Source organism: Astyanax mexicanus, chromosome 2 (genome assembly GCF_023375975.1).
Source record: "Astyanax mexicanus isolate ESR-SI-001 chromosome 2, AstMex3_surface, whole genome shotgun sequence".
Lineage (NCBI taxonomy): Eukaryota > Metazoa > Chordata > Actinopteri > Characiformes > Acestrorhamphidae > Astyanax > Astyanax mexicanus.
This window is the reverse complement of record NC_064409.1, coordinates 33,108,817-33,128,344: the sequence shown is the minus strand read 5'-3', so window position 1 is coordinate 33,128,344 and position 19,528 is coordinate 33,108,817. Positions and strand designations below refer to the sequence as shown.

Here is a 19,528-nt window from a genome sequence, read left to right as displayed (position 1 = left end):
TAGTTTGCAGTTTATATGCATGCACTAAATATTTATATATATATATATATATATATATATATATATATATATATATATATATATATATATATATATATATATATATATATATACGTATGTATATATATATATATATATATACGTATGTATATATATATATATATATATATGTATGTATATATATATATATATATATATATATATATATATATATATATATATATACATACATATATATATATATATATAGATAGATATATATATAGATATATATATATAGATATTTTTTTTCTGCATTATATTATTTTATGCTATATTATTTATTTTGTCGTATTATGATTTTGCTGTTATACTATTATACTATATTCCTGAAATTAATTCATTATTTTTCTGTTTTCCTATATTGCCAAGTATATTGTTATCGCAAAAATACCCTGAAATATCATGATATTATTTAGAGCCATATTGCCCACCCCTACTGTTTACAGAAAAATACTTAACTTTTAAATGAGACATTTAAGCCTAATTTTCTTTCCTTTTTTGTGCTCACTCTGTTAACTGTTATAGAGTCCGTATATGAAATTTCTTTCTGTTAAATGTTTCATTTCAGTATGTTTTTTATGTTTGTCCCAATGGTCTATAAAATATAAAAATGCAACATTTACAAACAATGCTAATAAAAACATGACACTTTGCTCTGTGATGTCACTTTATCTAGCATCAAATTATGTTTTCAAAATTCCAAAAATTATGTTTGTAACTGTTAGATTTGCTAGTGGAATCTTATTTGATAAGCACAAACTTAAGGCACAAAATGGTGAAAATATTTAAGTATTTCATGATGAGTTAAATATTTGTATACATTAATGGATCCACAATCCTAAAATAGGCCTTATATATACAATTATATAAAATTGGCCAAATAAATGTGTAAATTATGCAATTCAGATTTTTCTTTCTTTCAAAAAACTGTTGCAAGAATTCTGAATATAGAATTAGCATGTCATTATGTGATTCCTCTGAGCAAATTTCAAATTTCAGAACAGTAGAATATTTTTGTACCACATGTAAGAGGACCATTATTTAATTACATTAAAATAGTGGTAAGCTGAAAAAAAAGTAAGGCAAGTTACCCTAAATGTATAATTCTGTAACGACTCTGCATCTTTTACTTTTCCATTTGCACATATTCATATATTAATAGATGTTTGTTGACCTTAATTTTGAACTGTAACATAACAGTAGAACTGCCTAATTCACAAATATCCGATATATGAAAGATGAATCTATCAATTCCACAAAAATAGACTTAAAAGCTGCAACATTTGCATTAAGAACAATTGTGTAGCCTACCCTAAAGTCACACATCACTGCCAGTTGCACAGTTAGATATTTAGATAGATACAGTTATGCTGACTGCTCTAAAAAAAAAAAAGAAACAACAACAAATAGCACAGTTAATATATTGCGTTAACTTAAGTGTTGCATTTTGCTAACAATTTACAGATTTTAAGTGAATAAGACATTGCTAGTGGTTTTACCTGAGGATTTTATTCCGCTCATGATGCAGGCTGAGTGAACTGAGCTGAAGCTGCAGACATGCACAGAGTATTAAAACTCAGCGAGAACTAAAGCTCAGTGTGCACATTACTCCTCGAATTTGCTAGTCAAATTTCCCGTCACATCCCCTGTGCTTTAAACAAAGAAAGACAGACAGATACATGTGATTTAAATATTTTAATTTCCCTATCTCATACATTTTGATTTGTTAAAAAAACATTTGAGACATTACACTGAACAATGACGCTGACATTCAAGACTTCATAACACTCAAGAGAAATGCTTATAGTGGTTTGCCTGTTCAGTAGACGGATCTCTTCACTGAAGTCCTTTTCCCTTCTGAGAGGTTTTAAAGGAGTAGTCCGATGTTGTTCCTCTGTGTTTTTTTTTATATTTTTTACTGGATTCTTAAATGGTTATTTGCCTGATTTTGTAAATGTTTTTTGGCAAAAAGGTTGGGTAAAATATGACAATTATGTAAGGACATATAAGGACAATGGTTACATGGTTGTAGTCCTAGTTTGGGGGCCTACAGATGGTAAGCTGTGTTTTGTACATGAAAGCACACACTTCCCCTGTAGAGTTTGCCCAGAAACTGGGCAAAAATGTTCTTTGAGGATCAACTATTGTACTGTTCCTTTAGTGTTGTTTTCTCCGTAGAGATGCTGTGTAAACTTAATGCATGTTAAAAGGAAGTGAATGCCATGCAATTTCCTGGAAGCAAACATTCTCCGAGACAAACAGGATAGCCACTGTGACAGAACAAACTTGATGTGGACATACCAGCTGTTCAGGTTTAGAAAAATAGTGTTTCTACAAGCTTATATTTCACTTGAAGAATGTGAAAAACATTTTTCAATGCAGAGAGCATCAATCAATCATTCAGATTTCTCAGACAAAATGGGTCCTTTAGAAAAGGCATCCTCTCTATTATTAAAGTCCTCTACACATTACAAATCACAAAAGAGTTAATACCTACATTCAATGCATTATAAAAATGGTAGAATTTCTTCATGGGTTGGTTGCACTGAGCAACTCCTTCATTAAAATGATCTGACTCCAAACAAAAGGGCTACAAAGCTCAGACATGTCAAATGTCCGGTGTGCTATTGATTAACTCACTCTCTGAGTCATAAGGTCTCTGTTTAGGTAAAAAGCAATCAACTGCTGACATCCTGCTAAAATGCAGAGAAAGTTAATCAATAAGACCCAGACAAACGAAGGGAAAAAACAGCTGACCTTTCAGCCTTCCTGAGGGTCAAACAATTGCATAGGGCTACAGAATAGTCCTGGCTTTCATTCCAAAGCTGGGTTGTAGTATGCATCTGAAAAGCTTGTCCGTATTCCAGCTAAAATGTGTAATGTAGTGTTAAGGAGTGTCACCATATTAATCACAGATGCATCCAAATGCTCTTCAGATGGTCCTAGATTAGTGTTCTTTTTTGTGCATAGATAAAGCTATGGGGATGTGGGCTGCAGGTAAACTGGGAGGTAAGTTATAACAAGGGCTCATCACTGGAGGTGTGTTGTACCACTGATAGGCTAAAAAATGGAGACAAGTTAGGCATTAATCATCATCATCCCCATCCCCCGGTGGACGTGTGATTCTGCGCCCACCTCTCTTCCCGGTTGGCCCCTTGGGCTTGGCAAAGGCTTGCTTGTGCGCATGCTGCTTGGGGTGCACCTCTTCATACATGTAATCACTGGTGAGTTCATCGCCATTATCAATCTCCAGCTGTAAAAAAAAAAAAAAAAAAAATCAGAATGGTTAATCAGGAAAACAGTCACACAAAGAAATATATATACAGTATACATATAGCTCTGGAAAAATAAGAGACCACTTAAAAATGATGAGTTTCTTCGATTTTATAATCAAGGAATATAATCAAAAGGGAGATGGATGACCACAAGCCATCAAACCAAACTGAACTGCTTGAATTTTTGCACCAATGTGGCATAAAGTTGTCCAAAAGCAGTGTGTAAGACTGGTGGAGGAAAACATGCCAAGATGCATAAAAACTGTGATTAAAAAACAGGGTTATTCCACCAAATACTCATTTCTGAACTCTTAAAACTTTCTGAATATGAATTTGTTTTCTTTGCATTATTTGAGGTCTGAAAGCTCTGCAACTTTTTTGTTATTTCAGCCATTTCTTCTTTTCTGCAATTAAATGCTCTAAATGACAATATTTTTGGGAGAAATGTTGTCCTTAGTTTATAGAATAAAACAACAATGTTCATTTTACTCAAACATAAACCTATAAATAGCAAAATCAGAGAAACTGATTCAGAAACTGGTTTAGAAACTGACGTGGTCTCTTTATTTTTTATCAGAGCTGTATATTAAAAAAGAATCAAAAAACCCAACATGAAAGTGAATTGGTTTTAAATAGATTAACATTTTACTGGACTTCTAATGTATAATATACTGAACCTTTTTGGCAACTTCAATGCGTAGGTTTTTTTCCACTGTGTCTATGAGGGGATTTTTGCAGCTGGAGTACAACATCCTCTCCCGAATGCTGCACTTATAACCAGGCATCGAGTAGATAAACACTGAAAACACACACAATATAACACACTTTATGACACTCTGAAATACTGTATAACTACATAATACATAAGAGAAAATAAATAGGAAAAAGTGCTTTGGACACACATTTTCATTTAATGTTTTTCTTCATTTATTTACTTTGTAGTATGTAGATTAATATTTAAGATTAATTAAAATTAAGGGACACATATAGAATTACATAGTAAATGAAAAAAAGTGTTTATCCTCCACAATCCCCTCATCTAAACCCAACTGAATTGGTGATTTGGGATGAGCTGGAGCTTCAGAGTGGAGGAAAAGCAGAAACTATTGTTCAGCACCTCCAGGAACTCCTTCATGACGCTGAGAACTATTCCAGGTGACTCTCCCTCATGAAGACACTGAGATTAAAATACTAAGAGTGTTCAAATCTGTCCTCAAAGTACTTATGCAGTACTTAGAAGAATCTAAAATATAAAACATATTCTGGTTTGTTTAATATTTTTTGTTCACAAAATAATTCAGCATGTGTTTCTGTATGGCTTTAACATCTTCAATATTACATTTTTAATGTACAAATAAATAATTAAACATAAAAAGCAGGAGAAAACACGAGAGGTATGTGCAAACTTTTGACTGGCACTGTATATTATTAAGCTATTTAGGGCAAAAATATGTAGACACCTGACCAACAATACTGCTCGATATTACATTTAAAATCATCAGGCTTTAATACACAGTCAGTCAACATAGTTGCTATTAAATTTGTTCTCCACTCTTTTAGTAAGGCTTTCCACAAGGTTTTGGGGCATCAAAAGAGCATCTTTGAGGATAGACACAAAAATGGGACAACATTTTGATGGACCTTGATTTGTGCACAGGGCCACAGTTGTCTGCAAACAGTAAAGGGTATTACTAGTGAGGAAATAATCCACAACATTTTGTTTATTTATTGTAATTTTTATATTATTACTATTGTTGTTGGTAAAATGAGACAAAAAAATACACAAATTGAATTTAAATGCATTTCAAATGTATTTTTGTTGATTATGCTTGGACTCTAGATGCTCAAAAATGCTTCTAAACCTGAATTTTCACAAAAGACAGTGGCTGATCACTAAGCATAATGAAAGTGAGCTAATTCTCTGTGATCCATTTAGTCTTTAGTCGTTTCCATTTAGTCTTCATAAATTTATTTGGTTTTTGAAAAGCATGAGTGAAAATCGCCTGCCTGTTTGTTCACTAGCAAGAACTATAGATTCTCGAATGTGCAACCTCAGTAGTTGCTTGATTAAACTGATTAAACTGTACAATGAAATTGAGCCATACTCCCACCCCTCAACATGCTGGCTTCACACACATTACAAGTAAGTGTCTTGCTCTTTAGCATTTTTAGACTAAAATATCTCCAAACAAATATTTTTTTAGTCAAACCAACGGTTACATTATTTGCTCACTGATGCTATCCATGGCTGCTGCAGGTTCATAGTAAGATGTGGACTGGAATCTGGATCAATGATGTGTGTCATGTTATATTATTGTTGGTCTAAAGTCCAGTGTATGCTGTGGACTAGAATCTGGATCAGTAAGTGGATCAGAACCAATGGAAGTGAATCACACATATTTATTAGAGCTAACAAATACAGGATCAAATCGACCCCCTTTCTAGGTCCTCCGCACATTGTTACAAAGTTAGAAACTAATACTTGTCCAAGTTGTCTTTGTGAGCATTGACATTATCCTTCACTGGAAAAAAGGCTACGTTCACATTACAAGTCACATTGCTCAAATCCGATTTTTTGCTCAGATCAGATTTGGTTTGAAGGTTAACATTAAAAAATGTAAGTGACCTGTATCTGTGTGTAATGTGAACGAATCTGTCCCTAAAACGCCTCACATGCGCACATTGATACGTGTATTAATGTCGCCTTTTTCACCAACAACAAAAACTACGTCATATTTGAGAGACGACTCGTACCTTTATAAAGGGAAATGGATGTGTTAGCAGCTCATATGTGCAGCATCTTTTACTCGAGCGGAGAGGAAACAGCTGGTCAGAAGTTCATGCTGTGTTGGTACGAGAGAGAGGCATGTAGCTCAGGTGTAAAAGCAAAAAGACGCATGAATTCTGATTTGACCGTTCACATCTATGTCGCAGTCCATGGTCAGAGACATATCCGATAAAAGACCACATATGAAAGTGACTCAAATCTAATTTGGAAAAAATTGGATTTGGCATGTTCACACAGCAATGAAAAAATTTGATCTGAGCCACATTGAGCAAAACAAAACAAAAAAAAAAAATCAGATTTGAGTCACTTCATCCTGCTTAATGTGAACACAGCCTAAGCCTAAGCCTTATCACTTCTCCACCAAACTTAACTGCAAGCAGCTTCCAGGAACAGATAGAAATTTGAACAAAGAGATGCAACAGAAAACAACTTTCAATTGACGGGCATATCTAACAGTGCAGAGGTTCATTAAGTGACATGATAAATGTGATAATCTCATGACAATGCTGTTAAAAATCAACTAATGTTTGTTTGTGGAAAGGACATTGATATATAGTTGATTTTAAACACCTGGTAGAAATTGGTGTGGATTAAACATTCAAACTGTCACAGGACTATGAAGGACTGGACCCAAGTGCAAAGAGGTAAGTAACATTTTACTGCTTTATAAGGATTTATTTTTATTATGTTGATATGGATATGAGGGATTGCTTTAAACTAGGCTCGAACTCCCAACCTGTCAGTGCTGGGCCAACACTCTACCCCTTCGCCACTGACAAGGACGTGGGAATTACACCCTCTTAACTAAAGAGGAAAAAAGGCGGGAAAACCAATCAAAGGAGATGCCACATGGCATTTCTCAAACAAAGGAAAAGCAAACAAACTAAAAAGGAAACTTAGGACAGACTTGCTAAAAGAAGTCATTTTCTTTCGAGATCTTTTCTTTCTTTTCTCTTGTTTCTTCAGTACCCTATGTTACCAGTCACCCCTCTACAAAGATGTGGCAAGAGTGTGCTGCTTTCCTAGGCCTTATATACCAGTGCCAGCAGGTATATATCGTTTGCAGTGATTACCACTTGGAACTGTGGGATTTTTGTGTGCGCCCCCTGCTGGCAGCTGGCAGCACTGGCCAACCCCTTACACAAACATTGTAATTGAAGGGGTGTCTACACACATTTGGCCATATGTTGTAGGTTTATAATTAATAAAATAACCACTTTAGGAAAGCGCAGTTTCTATTTTGTTTTGGTCTGTTCTTGGCGAGTAAAATTAGATCCTCTTACCTGTGGACTCCAAGTAGTCTCCTTCATGGGTGTGTTTGTAGAGGAAGAAGTGGTAGCGTGCAGCATCTTTAGGGATTCTTTTCGGCAGGTCCTTCAACTCTGTGGGAGCTGTGCTGGACAACTTGATGGACTCATTCGGAAAATCTATTTCCTGCAGAGAATGCAAACACTTTCATAGACTGTTCAGAGTCAATCAGCTTTAAGCAGAGATACAGTATTTCTATCATAAGCTGAAGCTGTTTAAAGCAACAGAACACAAGATCAGGGGATTTGGGGATGTAAAGACCTCGCTACACAGATCACATACAAAAGTACTTTTTTAATAGAGGATATTATAAATGTACTGATGTGTGTGAAAAACTGTTTTTGAGTGTGTTGTTTTGTACACTGATTATTTCTGTAATATTGTAGATATAATGTAGAGAGCAATTACATCAAACAAACCTACCACACCACCCTGTATTTAATATATGATATAAGATGTTGGGGGGGTGGCTGTGTCAAGAAACTGACACTATTAATTAGAATAGTTTGTCCTGTCCAAACTCAAGAATACTATTGGCTTCAGTTTAAAAGAAAAAGATCTTAGGGACTGCTGCTTTTATTTTTAACTTAATTTTCCATAGAAATAGCCTTTTATGAAGAGACAATAGTACTGCATTTGCTTGATAATCAGACATTACTTACAAGTAGGGGTGGGCAATATTAGATTGTATACAATATATCGTGGCACAGAAATATCATGATATTAAAAATCAATATTGTGATAATAGGGCTGTTCTGTCTTAAAAGCAGTCTATTATTTACTGTGAAGCCTTAGGTAGTTTGCAGTTTATATGCATGCACTAAATATTCTGCAATATTATTTGCTGCATTATATTATTTATGCTATATTATTTATTTTGCCACATTATGATTATACTGTTATACTATTTAATACTATATTCCTGAAATGAATGAATTATTTTAGTTTTCCTATATCGCCAAGTATATCGTTATCGCAAAAATACTCTGAAATATCGTGATATTATTTTAGAGCCATATCGCCCACCCCTACTTACAAGTTGAACATAGTTTACTCTCTTCTCTCTGAACTGCTCCAGGGCCTGAATAGCATCTCTCTGCATTGGAAAAGCTACACCCTGCAGAGTCTGCTGCTTAGTGTCTATGTGGATGTCTGTCTGCACCTGAAAACACACAAACACACACACACACACACAAAAAGTTATTTTAACATCAAGCATCTCAGCTCCATCTGGGACTGATAGAGCTTATGCAGTCATAAAGAAAAAATCCTGTTGCCTATCTGTGAAACTAATTATTGGTGTAACATTTTGGGGCTTTTGTTTTGCTGTACTATTCAACACTAGGAGGACTGAAATTTCAGGATATCGAGGACATCACCCCTCTTTTATCTCAATCATTAGAGAGCTTTCTCTCCGTCTATATTACAGTGAGAAACATAAATGGTGAAACCATAGAAAATAACTATGATCTATCTATCTATCTATCTATCTATCTATCTATCTATCTATCTATCTATCTATCTATCTATCTATCTATCTATCTATCTATCTATCTATCTATCTATCTATCTATCTATCTATCTATCTATCTATCGCAGCTGTCTTAGCTGTAGCTGAATAAACGCAATTTACACTTACAGCAAATACACAAACTCTGCTTCAGCACTACAGTTCCCAGAATACATTAATTATCTAAAATCAAACAAAATATTCTATGTTAAGAAAGAAAAAAAAACACTGACTACAATGCCTGCTTTTACTCTGAAAGGCTTTAACCAGACGACTATTCGATAACACTTTACAATAAGTGTACAATACTTAACAGTACTTACCACAGAACATCTCTGCTAATTATTTATTAATTGACATTAGTTAAGACAATATTAACCATTACAAAATCATTTAACTAATGTCTCAATTTATTATTATGAATTACATTATGAAGCATTAAAATTTAGTAATGTTTAATAATGTCTTAGATAGTACCAATATATGATTAATTCAGCCATTACTTATCTAGAATGTACTTATAAAGAATGTATATTTCTGTCATAAATACTGTTATTTGTAACCCTTAATGTTAAGTGTTACCAACTGTTCTGATCATTGACAGTGTTGTTCAACGAAAGACATATTTGAGACTGTGCTGGGCGGTATACCGGTCACTACAACCGTAGTGTATTTATCTCGTACCGCCATAGTTTTTGACTGGAGAAAAAAGGGATGAATTGTGGCTGAGTTTAATACTGTAATGCCTCTAATGGCTTCAGGAATAATATATAGTACATTTATGTTGAACGTGTGTCTTACTTGTGCAATAGAGCTTTTGAGAAATATCTCTTTAAATACTTAAACATTGAGTATTTTATGTCCATTTATAGTGTTTATGGAACTATTACAAATATTTAAAATGTTTTTTTAAAGGAAGTTGTGTTAAAGTTGTTGGCGTACGTTTTTTAAGGTATATTGTTTATATTCTTCAGCTGTTTTTTAACTAATAAAGTCGGATTTTTTCATATACTGTTTAATTTTGTTGGACAAAGTAAACTCAATAGTAATCAAGTGTTTTATATTATATGTTCTCCTAACAGTACAGTAACTCACAAACCTATATTAAAGCCCAATCGTGCAAAAAAAAATGTAAAAAAAAAAATATATATATATATATATATATATATATATATATATATATATATATATATATATATATATATATATATATATATATATATAAATACAGTGATATACCTTGAAACCGTCAGAATCTTATAAAATATTGTGATATGCATTTTTGGCCATACCGCCCAGCACTAGAAAACACAGGTGCACCACTGACTGATTAAAACCCTGATAGTCACCCTTCAGACGTTCATACCTATCTTGGCGCACTCGGCATGTATACACCCCAATTCGTTACACACACATACAGCAGTGCACAAACCCAACTTTTACACTAAACCCAACAATTTACCCAACAATAAAGACAATAAAGATACCAAAGACACACTGATTCGCCCTAAATCATGCCGCGCTATTGAGCTGTCAACAGCTCAACTATAGATTGCTAAAATAGGACCCTATTGCTTCAATGTCGAGAAATAAACAGATAAAAATAACTGCACTGCAATACTGCTTTTTAATAATTAAATACAAAACAAACAACAGCACAGCTTCTTAATTTACAGTGCATTTCTCCATGTATTCAAATGAAAAATCATTAACCTTTAACTGTGACTCTGGGACCACTTTATCTACTTTGTCCATAATGGCAGGATGTGCCTCAGTTCCTACACTTTCAACAGCAACAGGCTTTCCTCTCCTCCTGTTCACCTAAACACACAGCATACGGCTTATCCAGTCACAGAGGCTGCATGAGATGGACCTGTTTTTGCATCTATCCACTTAAATAGATGCAGCCTCTCAGAAAATGAATAGTAAATATCTCAAAGCCTCTTTTCCCTCTGCCCACAAATGTAGCTTAGTGCGGTATTATCTTTTTCCTGCAGCTGCTGAACTACTGGTGGGGGGATGCTGCTTTGCAGTTGGCTGCTTTTTCGGTGGCTGTCATTTTGAAATAGCCAGAAGGCACTTTTAAAACAGCCAGGCTACACTTTTATGGTTTGGGTGTAAGTGTACAGCCTGTACATTGAAAGTGGTTTAAATGAGAGAGTAACCATAACTTATTTTGAGCTCAACCTGGGCTGTAAATAAAGAAGAAAAAAAAGAATCACATCCAGAGGTACAGCAGCAGATGCAGAACCTGACAAAGAGGCAAGGCAGACAGCTACAGCCTAAAACATATTCAATATGCATAAAATACAAAAACGTGCATAAGTGATGTGAACAGCACAGTGTCCATGCACTGTAGATGTGGAGACAGATGGGAGATCCAAAGCAAAGAGAGTAAAACAGCAATCTAGGCCAGTTTCTAATCTGTTCAACACATCGTGCAAAATCAATGGCCTACACTGGCCCAGCATGGTCACATGACCAACTGCAGCCAGCATTATGAGGCTTCACTTAGTAAAGCCAGTTCATGTCTTTAGTGTGTTGGGAGAACAGGGTGTAAAAACGGACTGTAACTGACCAGGGCATCTGCACACATTCCATCAAAGGGAGAGGCACATAATCTTTGTATACAAAAACCTTGAGGCTTATTTTAGTAGACTGATAAAAAGGTTGTATTTAAGTATACACACTGCTTCTATCTCTGTTAAAAAAAACACATTTTAACAAATGGAAAATGTGTTGGAAAATGAATGGAATCTTGACTTCAGGGTCAATCTAATAATATGTGTAATACTATACTAATACTATACTACTTAAGTATACTATAGGAATTGTATTCAAAAGAGCACCTTTCAGTCAATTTATTATTTGCTTATTTTCTTGGAAAAATCAATAAAAAACAAAATTCTACACATATGAAAACATGATTAATGCTTATTTTCTTAATTTATTATACTGTAAAAATAAAACATGGCATCTAGCATGTGTGACACAGTTAATGTTTTTTGAGCAAAATAAAAAAAACGCACACTGTAAGCCTAAGTAACTGGTTCCCTTAAGATTTCTAAAGTAATGTTTACTGAAACCTTCAAAAAGTTATTTAGACTAAAAACCTTTAGATATTAAGCTGATTGTTATATCGATTGCTTTGCATAATAATTCTACTTTGAATGTTATAGTCAGGTAAATACCTTTTAATACCTTTTTTGTGAAATTATCTTTATCTATTTTATATTATTTTATTTATATTCTATTTTATTTTTATCTTTATATTTATCTATTTTAACAACTGCTCTCTGGGTGTAAACTGTACCGTGTAAATACATTCACAATTGTTCCACCTCATGTACCATATGTGATGTGAAGTGACAATTAAGTCTCCTTGAATCCTTGAATAAAATAGATTCATATTAAGTCTTTTTTTTATTTCATTTAAGAAAAACACAGATTTAAAATACTCAAAGAAAAAGTATGCTTGTTCTTACAGCCTACAACATAGAGGCCATTTATGATTTCATAAATAATAAAAAGTTACCTAAGGTAGCCTGGGGGGTTATCACTTCACACAGATGGTGAGTGTCAGAAACTGGGGGACACACCCAGTATGGAAATAGAATGTGCCAAAAGTCAAAGAAAAAGAAGCTGAAAATGGCAACAGACTGAACTCAGTTATTATAAGTCGATTCAACTCAAAGATCTCTGTTTGAATGCATATGTGCCCACAAATGTTAATCTAATTTAAAATAGTTGAATATTGTTTGGAAATATTAATTTGTTTGAGTTCAATCTAATAGTGGTTATACAGTGTAGTCTCTAATGTTCTATTAGTTATTACATTTGACACCGACATGTCAAAATTGTAATTGATTCTAGTTTTAAGAGTGTTATGGACTGTGGTACCTCACTGAGTTTGATTTGCCTCAGTTCCTCCTCAGCAGCCGTCAGTGGGAGTGGAGCAGCCTGGGAGGTCAAGTACCTTTTATATCCATTGAGAGAAACATCATCCTGTGCAGAGAGAGGTTTGTTAGCATGTCCTTAAAGGCTGCACAATAATGATTAAATTAAATACTAGCAATGCAACTATTTAGCTGTATATCAAATTTGCAACACCCCCTGCAATATTTATTGCACAAGTCAATCAATAATCTGACACAACAAAAAGCTGTCCTGCATTAATATGACCAAAACAATTCCTTTTGATGGATTAAATTGGTGGACATTAAACCATCCGCAGAAAATGTAAATGGAACTGTAATTGTCACAGCAAACGATAAAACACACACTGAAATTGATTTGAGGTCTCATTTGTATGAGTAACTCATGGAAGAACGTGTAGTTTAGTAGACTGTTTCATTAAATGGTCTTCTCTTTTGTGTGTACATGAAATGAATCACACTGACAGTTACTGTCTGACATTAAACATACCTTAGCCGTGCCAAAGATCTCCTCTTTTATGTGCCCACCACCAAATTCTTTCTTTAGTGTTGCCCTGGTAGCAGCATACAGCATCTTTTGCCGGACCTGAAAACAGCATTTATATACTGATTAGTATAAAAGATTATATAAGAAAATTATAAGAATGAAATCATGGCATTAAAAGCCTTATGGAAACAAATGCAGGGAATTATTGGCAGCAGTGATGGGACTTCTGCCATTTTGTCCCCTTCCTGCTGGCTGTGAAGCACAACTGCGTTACTGAACATCACAGGAGATCATCAGAATTGCAAATTTACCACACAAGTCTACCCGGTTTTACAATGGTGGTTTCCCTATATTTAACCTCTCTTCTCTTCAGTAATCCTTCTATAAATGTGCGTAACGGGTGGGGATTTGGGGATCTTAATGCAAGCTGAATAGTTTTAACACCAAAATAGTTCAACATGTTAATTTAAACGTACTGCATTTAACACTTTGTTGAAGGGATAATGCACCACACTGCAGCTTTCTTCATTAAAAGATGAGTCATTTGTGTTGCTTCAACAAAACACACTGAATTACTTGAGATGTTTATTTAGTCAATGTAATTTGGCCAAGAAAACTCCTGACACCACTTATTATTATGCATATTTATAGTTTAATACCCAACCTCTGTGTCTAATCTTTGCTTCTTTATCGCCGTCTCCAGTGTGTAAATATCTCTATTACTTTTGTTAACCACCTAGCCTATTATTACCACCTCGTTTCTACACTGACTGTCCATTTTTTTAGGTTCCACAGACCATACAGGCACACTTTATAGTTATATAAATACAGACTGTAGTCCTGTCTCTGTTTATCTCTTTACTTTATTATTATTTTTTCTTTCAACCTGTTCTTTAATGGCCAGGACTCCACAGGGTAGACCACCACAGAACCGCTATTATATAGCTGGTGGTCTTTCTCAGAACGGCAGTAGCAGCACTGACATGGTGGCGGTGTGTGTTAGTGAGTGAACTCCTGTTTTTTTTTTAAGGAATAACATTTTGATAAATATCTATATTGCTATAATGTACATAATCTGCTGCTGTGTAAGAACGTGTTTGTTTATAAACCATGTGCTTAAATTGTGTTTAAAATGCCATACACAAGGTGAGCTGCGATGCTAAATGCTATCTTACACTTCGCCAACAGCCTATTTCATGCCCTGCACCTGCGTTGTTTAAATTGCATTTTCGCTTACACATATATTTACACAATGGGACCGGGTGGTCTGGAAGTGAGGTGTGTTCAGGTCAATTTCTGGCGTATCGCTATCTTGGCAACAGAAAACACAGGTGCAGCACTGACTTAGAACCTTGACAACAGTCAACCGTCAGACGGTCATTGCAAACTCGGTAGCACAGGAATGCCACGTGCATGCTCAACACATGTATACCCCCCACTCATTACACACACATGGACACCCATTTTTTTACAACAGCTATAAACAAAATACTAAATTATCTGCTCGGTATTAATCTGCTTGTGCACCTTCTCTGCATGGCTGAGAACCGCAGAAGAGTTGTACAATTAAAATACCAATCCACCAAAGTCTGAGTGCACCTGGCACCTGGCTTGCCTATAGATAAAAGAAATGGGGTCCTTAGTGTTAGAAACAACACATGTCTATTTGGGATTACTTAACAGTTTCATGAAAGTGTGTAATGATTTAGGCATTCTGTTTAAGCAGTTTAAACATCCAGCTCCCCATATTACTAATTAGGCATTGTGCAACGAGCAAATTAAAGGTGTACAATATTGACAAATATAGCTCTGAAACAAATTAAAAGACCACTTCAGTTTCTGAATCAGTTTCTCTGATTTTGCTATTTACAGGTATATGTTTGAGTAAAATGAACATTGTTTTGTTGTTCTATAAACTACAGACAACATTTCTCCCAAATTCTACATAAAATATTGTCATTTAGAAAATTTATTTGCAGAAAATGAGAAATAGCTGAAATTAAAGCTTTCAGATCTTTATGCCACTCCTGGTGCAAAAATTCAAGCAGTTCCACATCATTAAGTGGTCTCTTATTTTTTTCCAGAGCTGTATGTGATGGGTCACAGGCGAAGAAGGCGAACAAAGTAACTGTTGGATATTACTGTTGTTCAGATATCGATGTGAAAAGCATCATTGAATTTAAATTTGCTGTTATTCACTGCTCTTATAATGTCTTTATTGTAAAAACTTTTTATATGACGATAACCATACAAATATGATTTTTCAAAGCCCTTGAGCAACTTAAGTATAGTTTAGGTTAAGGAGAAAGATGTGTAAATCTGATTTTGCCATTGATTTAAGAGAAAAACATACACACTAGGTAAGAACAATGCCCATGTCTCATTTGCCACGTGACTTATTTCCATAGATAAAGCAGAGGCTACAAGTCTCGACACTTCCAAACATACACGACTTGATTTGCATGAACAATATCAATAGTGTGGGTGTTACTCACAGGGGAGTGGTCTGGTGACCATGCCAGGAAGATCCACTCATAGCCCTGGTTATTGGTGGTGTCTAGCCTGTAGAGGAGGTAGGAGGGCAAGTCATCCTGCAGCAGAGGGAGAACGTAACTGTCCCATTCCTGGTCCCACTTCTTGGCTGCTGGTTTGGTTCCTCCCAGCACAAGCTGTTCTGGAGAACAAAACAGAGGTGGCAGGCTCAACAACAGAGGCAGCTCTCTCGCCTTTTAAGGCGTCTTAATAACATAAACAAACCTGAATACAAACTAGCCATCTATTTATCACCAGTTCAGGGTTTATATTCACACTCCACTGCATAACAGCTCTTTATATGGACAGTGTCGTTCTTAAAACAAAAAAAAAAAGACTTTTCCCCCACCAAGACACTTACCATTTTCAATCACGACTTTGATCAGACGATACTCTCCATTCCGTGCTTTGGCAAATATGTCTTTCACTTCAGCCGTGGCTGCAGAGAGAAAAAAAAAAACAGTGTTAACAAAGAGGTTGTTTAGTGCTGACAGGAACAGAGCAGATCTGACTGAAGAACAACTGAGGCAGATCTGGACGATGAATGTGAGCAGCGTCTGTGAGGAGGCTTTGTTTGGGACTTTGGACAGCAGGGTTAGCTCTGTGGCGATGAACAGGCCTCTCAACAATCACCACAACAGAGGCACCTTATATAACCTACCTACAGGAAGTGTCAGAGAGGCATGAGCTTTACTTATGACATGGGTTGTTATTAACAGGTGTTTGGATTAGACAACCGTCCTGAGGTAACTTAAATGAAAAGTCCCAACAAATGAGCACTCCTATACAAGAAGATGTAGTTAGCTAGGTTAGCAACCAAACACAAAAACACATTTTCAGTGGGAGCACTAAATAACACTCAGAACCTTTTGATTAAGCTACTGTAGCTGGCTACGAAAAACACAGCCCTGTACAGTATAGCTAGCTAGGAAATAAAGTGTGTCACTCGGCACAATTCTTCCTTTTTTTGGGAGCATAACCATAATTGAAAATAAAACGATTAAAATGACGTTAAAGCTGCATAACAAGAAGTGTAAGGGAAGTTTAAATGCTGAGCTCACAGAAAGGAATGAATGAAATGTGAGAGAGAAAAAAAAAAGGCAACGCTGACTGAATGAAAAGGATTTAATGTAAACTCAGGTAGGTTTCAACTGCATACAAGTGAAAGTAATGTTTTAAAATCCTTAAAAGATTAATCATCATCTTCATCAGTACAGTATGTATGTGGCTGTAACTAATTAGTTACTACCAAACTACGATTATATTAGTACTACTATCACTTGCGAGTGCTTTTAAAAGGCGCCGCAGATCTGAATGAGTAACCAGTCTAGTCCAGACTGCTTTTATGGATCAGACCTTTGAAACCTTCTGCCTGGCCGGAGAAACGACGCCTTAATGGACTACAGCTCTGCTGATGGATGAAGAGGCCACTCTCTGTTTATTTGCAGGACATATGAGAGCGATAAAAGCTAAATCGCACTTGACACAGATTCTCTCTCTCTCTCTCTCTCTATTTCCCTCTCTGTTTATCTATCTCTCCATTCTTTCAATCTGTCTATCTCTCTTTCTGTTTCTCACTCTATTTTTCTCTTTGTCTATTTATCTACCTTTCTGTTACTCGCTATATTTCTCTGTCTCGGTGTTTTTTTTTCTCTCTCTCTTTAGCTATATGCCTCTCTCTATCACTCTATGTCTCTCTGTGTATCTCAGGGCTGTGTATCTCTGTGTCTCTCGGTCTGAAGAATCGCCGGTATCGAGGAGGTTGTAGTTAGTAGTTACAGTCTCTGATTAGCGACTCATTCCCTGCGGCTGATTTAATCCGGGTTAAACACGCAGTGTCCGTGTTTCCTGGGTATCTGACAGTGTAATACTAATGATATCAGACGGGAATAGAAGGAGAAAGCTGTACCTTGGATGCCGGTTTGGTGAGACATCGCGGCTCTTCGCTCTCGTCGACCGGAGGAGCTGCAGAAACACGGAAACGGAGCGCAGCGCCCAGGCCCCGCCCTGCGGCGTGATGTCACCGCGCAGCCCCGCCCCCTCACTCACGTGACAGTGGTTTCTTAAAGAGTAGGTTCATATGAGGGGCGAACATGCTGTTAGCTCTGCTCCAAAAATATCGCCCACATTTTCTCAGCCACCTTCTACAATGTTTATCCTTCTTTTTTACACAGAACTGCGCTTCAGGAAATAGAATGTGGGCGGGGAGACCCAGCAGAACAGTGATACTGACAGACAGTAACTGCAGGTTCCTATACCTGACTATTCAGTCTATTTAAGGAATTTCAGAGGACAAGATGTGTTATTATAGGAACATAATTAACACTAACACTCTATGGCACAGTGTTGCCCGCAGGCAGCAAACCTAAATTTGGTTATTGCACCTTTCATACCATACTTCATTTAATTATTTACTAAGTTACTTACTTATGGTATATCTACTTTTCAAACAGTGAGGTGGACAGTCATACATAAAATACATATACGTGCAAGAATATGTAAAGAAGTATATTTGGCTGTTAAAATTCTTACTATTTTCTTACATTCCTGTTGTAGCCTTACTTGTTTTTTTGTACAGTTAAACCACTTTTGTTAGATTATAATCACAATGACGCAAGTGTTCTTATCAAAACATGCCTACCTTGCATGGTTTGGGCACTTCCTTGCCCTAAAAAACACCTGATTCAAATGACCAGCTAGTTATTAAAAGTTAAAATAAAAAAAATCTTTATGCAAAGGGACTCCCAAACCCCTCCAGAACAGTAGAATTTATCCCATACAGGCAGGTCTCTAGAGTGCGACCTAATTTCTCAATGGTGCGACCAGCTATAATTTAAGGTTGTGACGGTGCGACCAACCGATTGACCGGAAAACAAGCCTCTGCGACTCTGAAAGTCTCCCTGTGGTTCAACAACACACAAATTAGACCTGTCTAAAACAACAATAGTAAAGGGTGGGACCCCACCGTGATATCATTATATTTCAGTATCACTCAGAACACTCAGGTGTTCTGTCAAGTTCTAAATTGAGAGTTTTGTGCACGCGCAGAGCCGCTAAGCAGCACATACTTGCATGTTAATGGGTAGAACAACTCAATATAACAGTAAAAGCATTCTCTTATCAACACAATTCATTAAGAAAACAGTTAGCATCGCCAGTTAGCCCTCAGCCAGCTCCATTAACATCTGTAGTCTTTTAGCCTAGCTAGTTAGCACTAATCCAATAGTTGCATTCCCGTGTTCGGAGGTTGACAAATAAAGACTTAAGTAAACTAGAGCAATAATCTACATATCATATTAAACCACAGACAATGCCCACCCTATCCAGCACAAATACATCCACCCAAAAACACGGTGATTAATTTATCTTGGAATTACAGATAGCATCGTCAGTTAGCCGTTAGCCATCTCCATTAACATCTGTCGTCTGTTAGCACTGGACAGACAGCTGCATTCTGTAGTTGTGAGAGTAATAACTAAGGACCGGAGTACACAAAAGCCAAAATCCACACATTATATCAAACCACAGAACTTTCCCACTGTAACCTGACCAAATACATCCATCTGTTATTAAAAACAATGATTAATTCAGCTCGGAAGTATCATTAGCATCGTCAGTTAGCCGTTAGCTATTGTGGCTAATATGCTATTG

The 19,528-nt window shown here is 35.9% G+C and overlaps 1 protein-coding gene across 1 annotated transcript; it reads right to left on the bottom strand.

The window, feature by feature from the left end:
* Positions 1-1,722: 1,722 nt before the first annotated feature.
* Positions 1,723-17,898, bottom strand: twf1b (twinfilin actin-binding protein 1b). The gene is made up of 9 exons (XM_022671272.2): positions 17,787-17,898; positions 16,239-16,316; positions 15,841-16,019; positions 13,349-13,444; positions 12,824-12,928; positions 8,450-8,575; positions 7,389-7,539; positions 3,995-4,116; positions 1,723-3,295 (listed from the first exon to the last, which is right to left on the bottom strand). Exons 1-9 carry the CDS (start codon positions 17,809-17,811, stop codon positions 3,128-3,130), a joined length of 1,050 nt encoding a protein of 349 aa, XP_022526993.2. The 5' UTR covers positions 17,812-17,898; the 3' UTR covers positions 1,723-3,127.
* Positions 17,899-19,528: the final 1,630 nt, after the last annotated feature.

Coding starts and splice junctions, on each gene's coding strand:
- twf1b (XM_022671272.2), bottom strand. CDS start 17,811: ATGTCTCACCAAACCGGCATCCAAG. Junction 13,445..15,840: donor GGTCACCAGACCACTCCCCT/GTGAGTAACACC, acceptor TGCTGTTTTCAG/GTCCGGCAAAAGATGCTGTA. Junction 7,540..8,449: donor GAGTAAACTATGTTCAACTT/GTAAGTAGGGGT, acceptor CATTCTCTGCAG/GAAATAGATTTTCCGAATGA.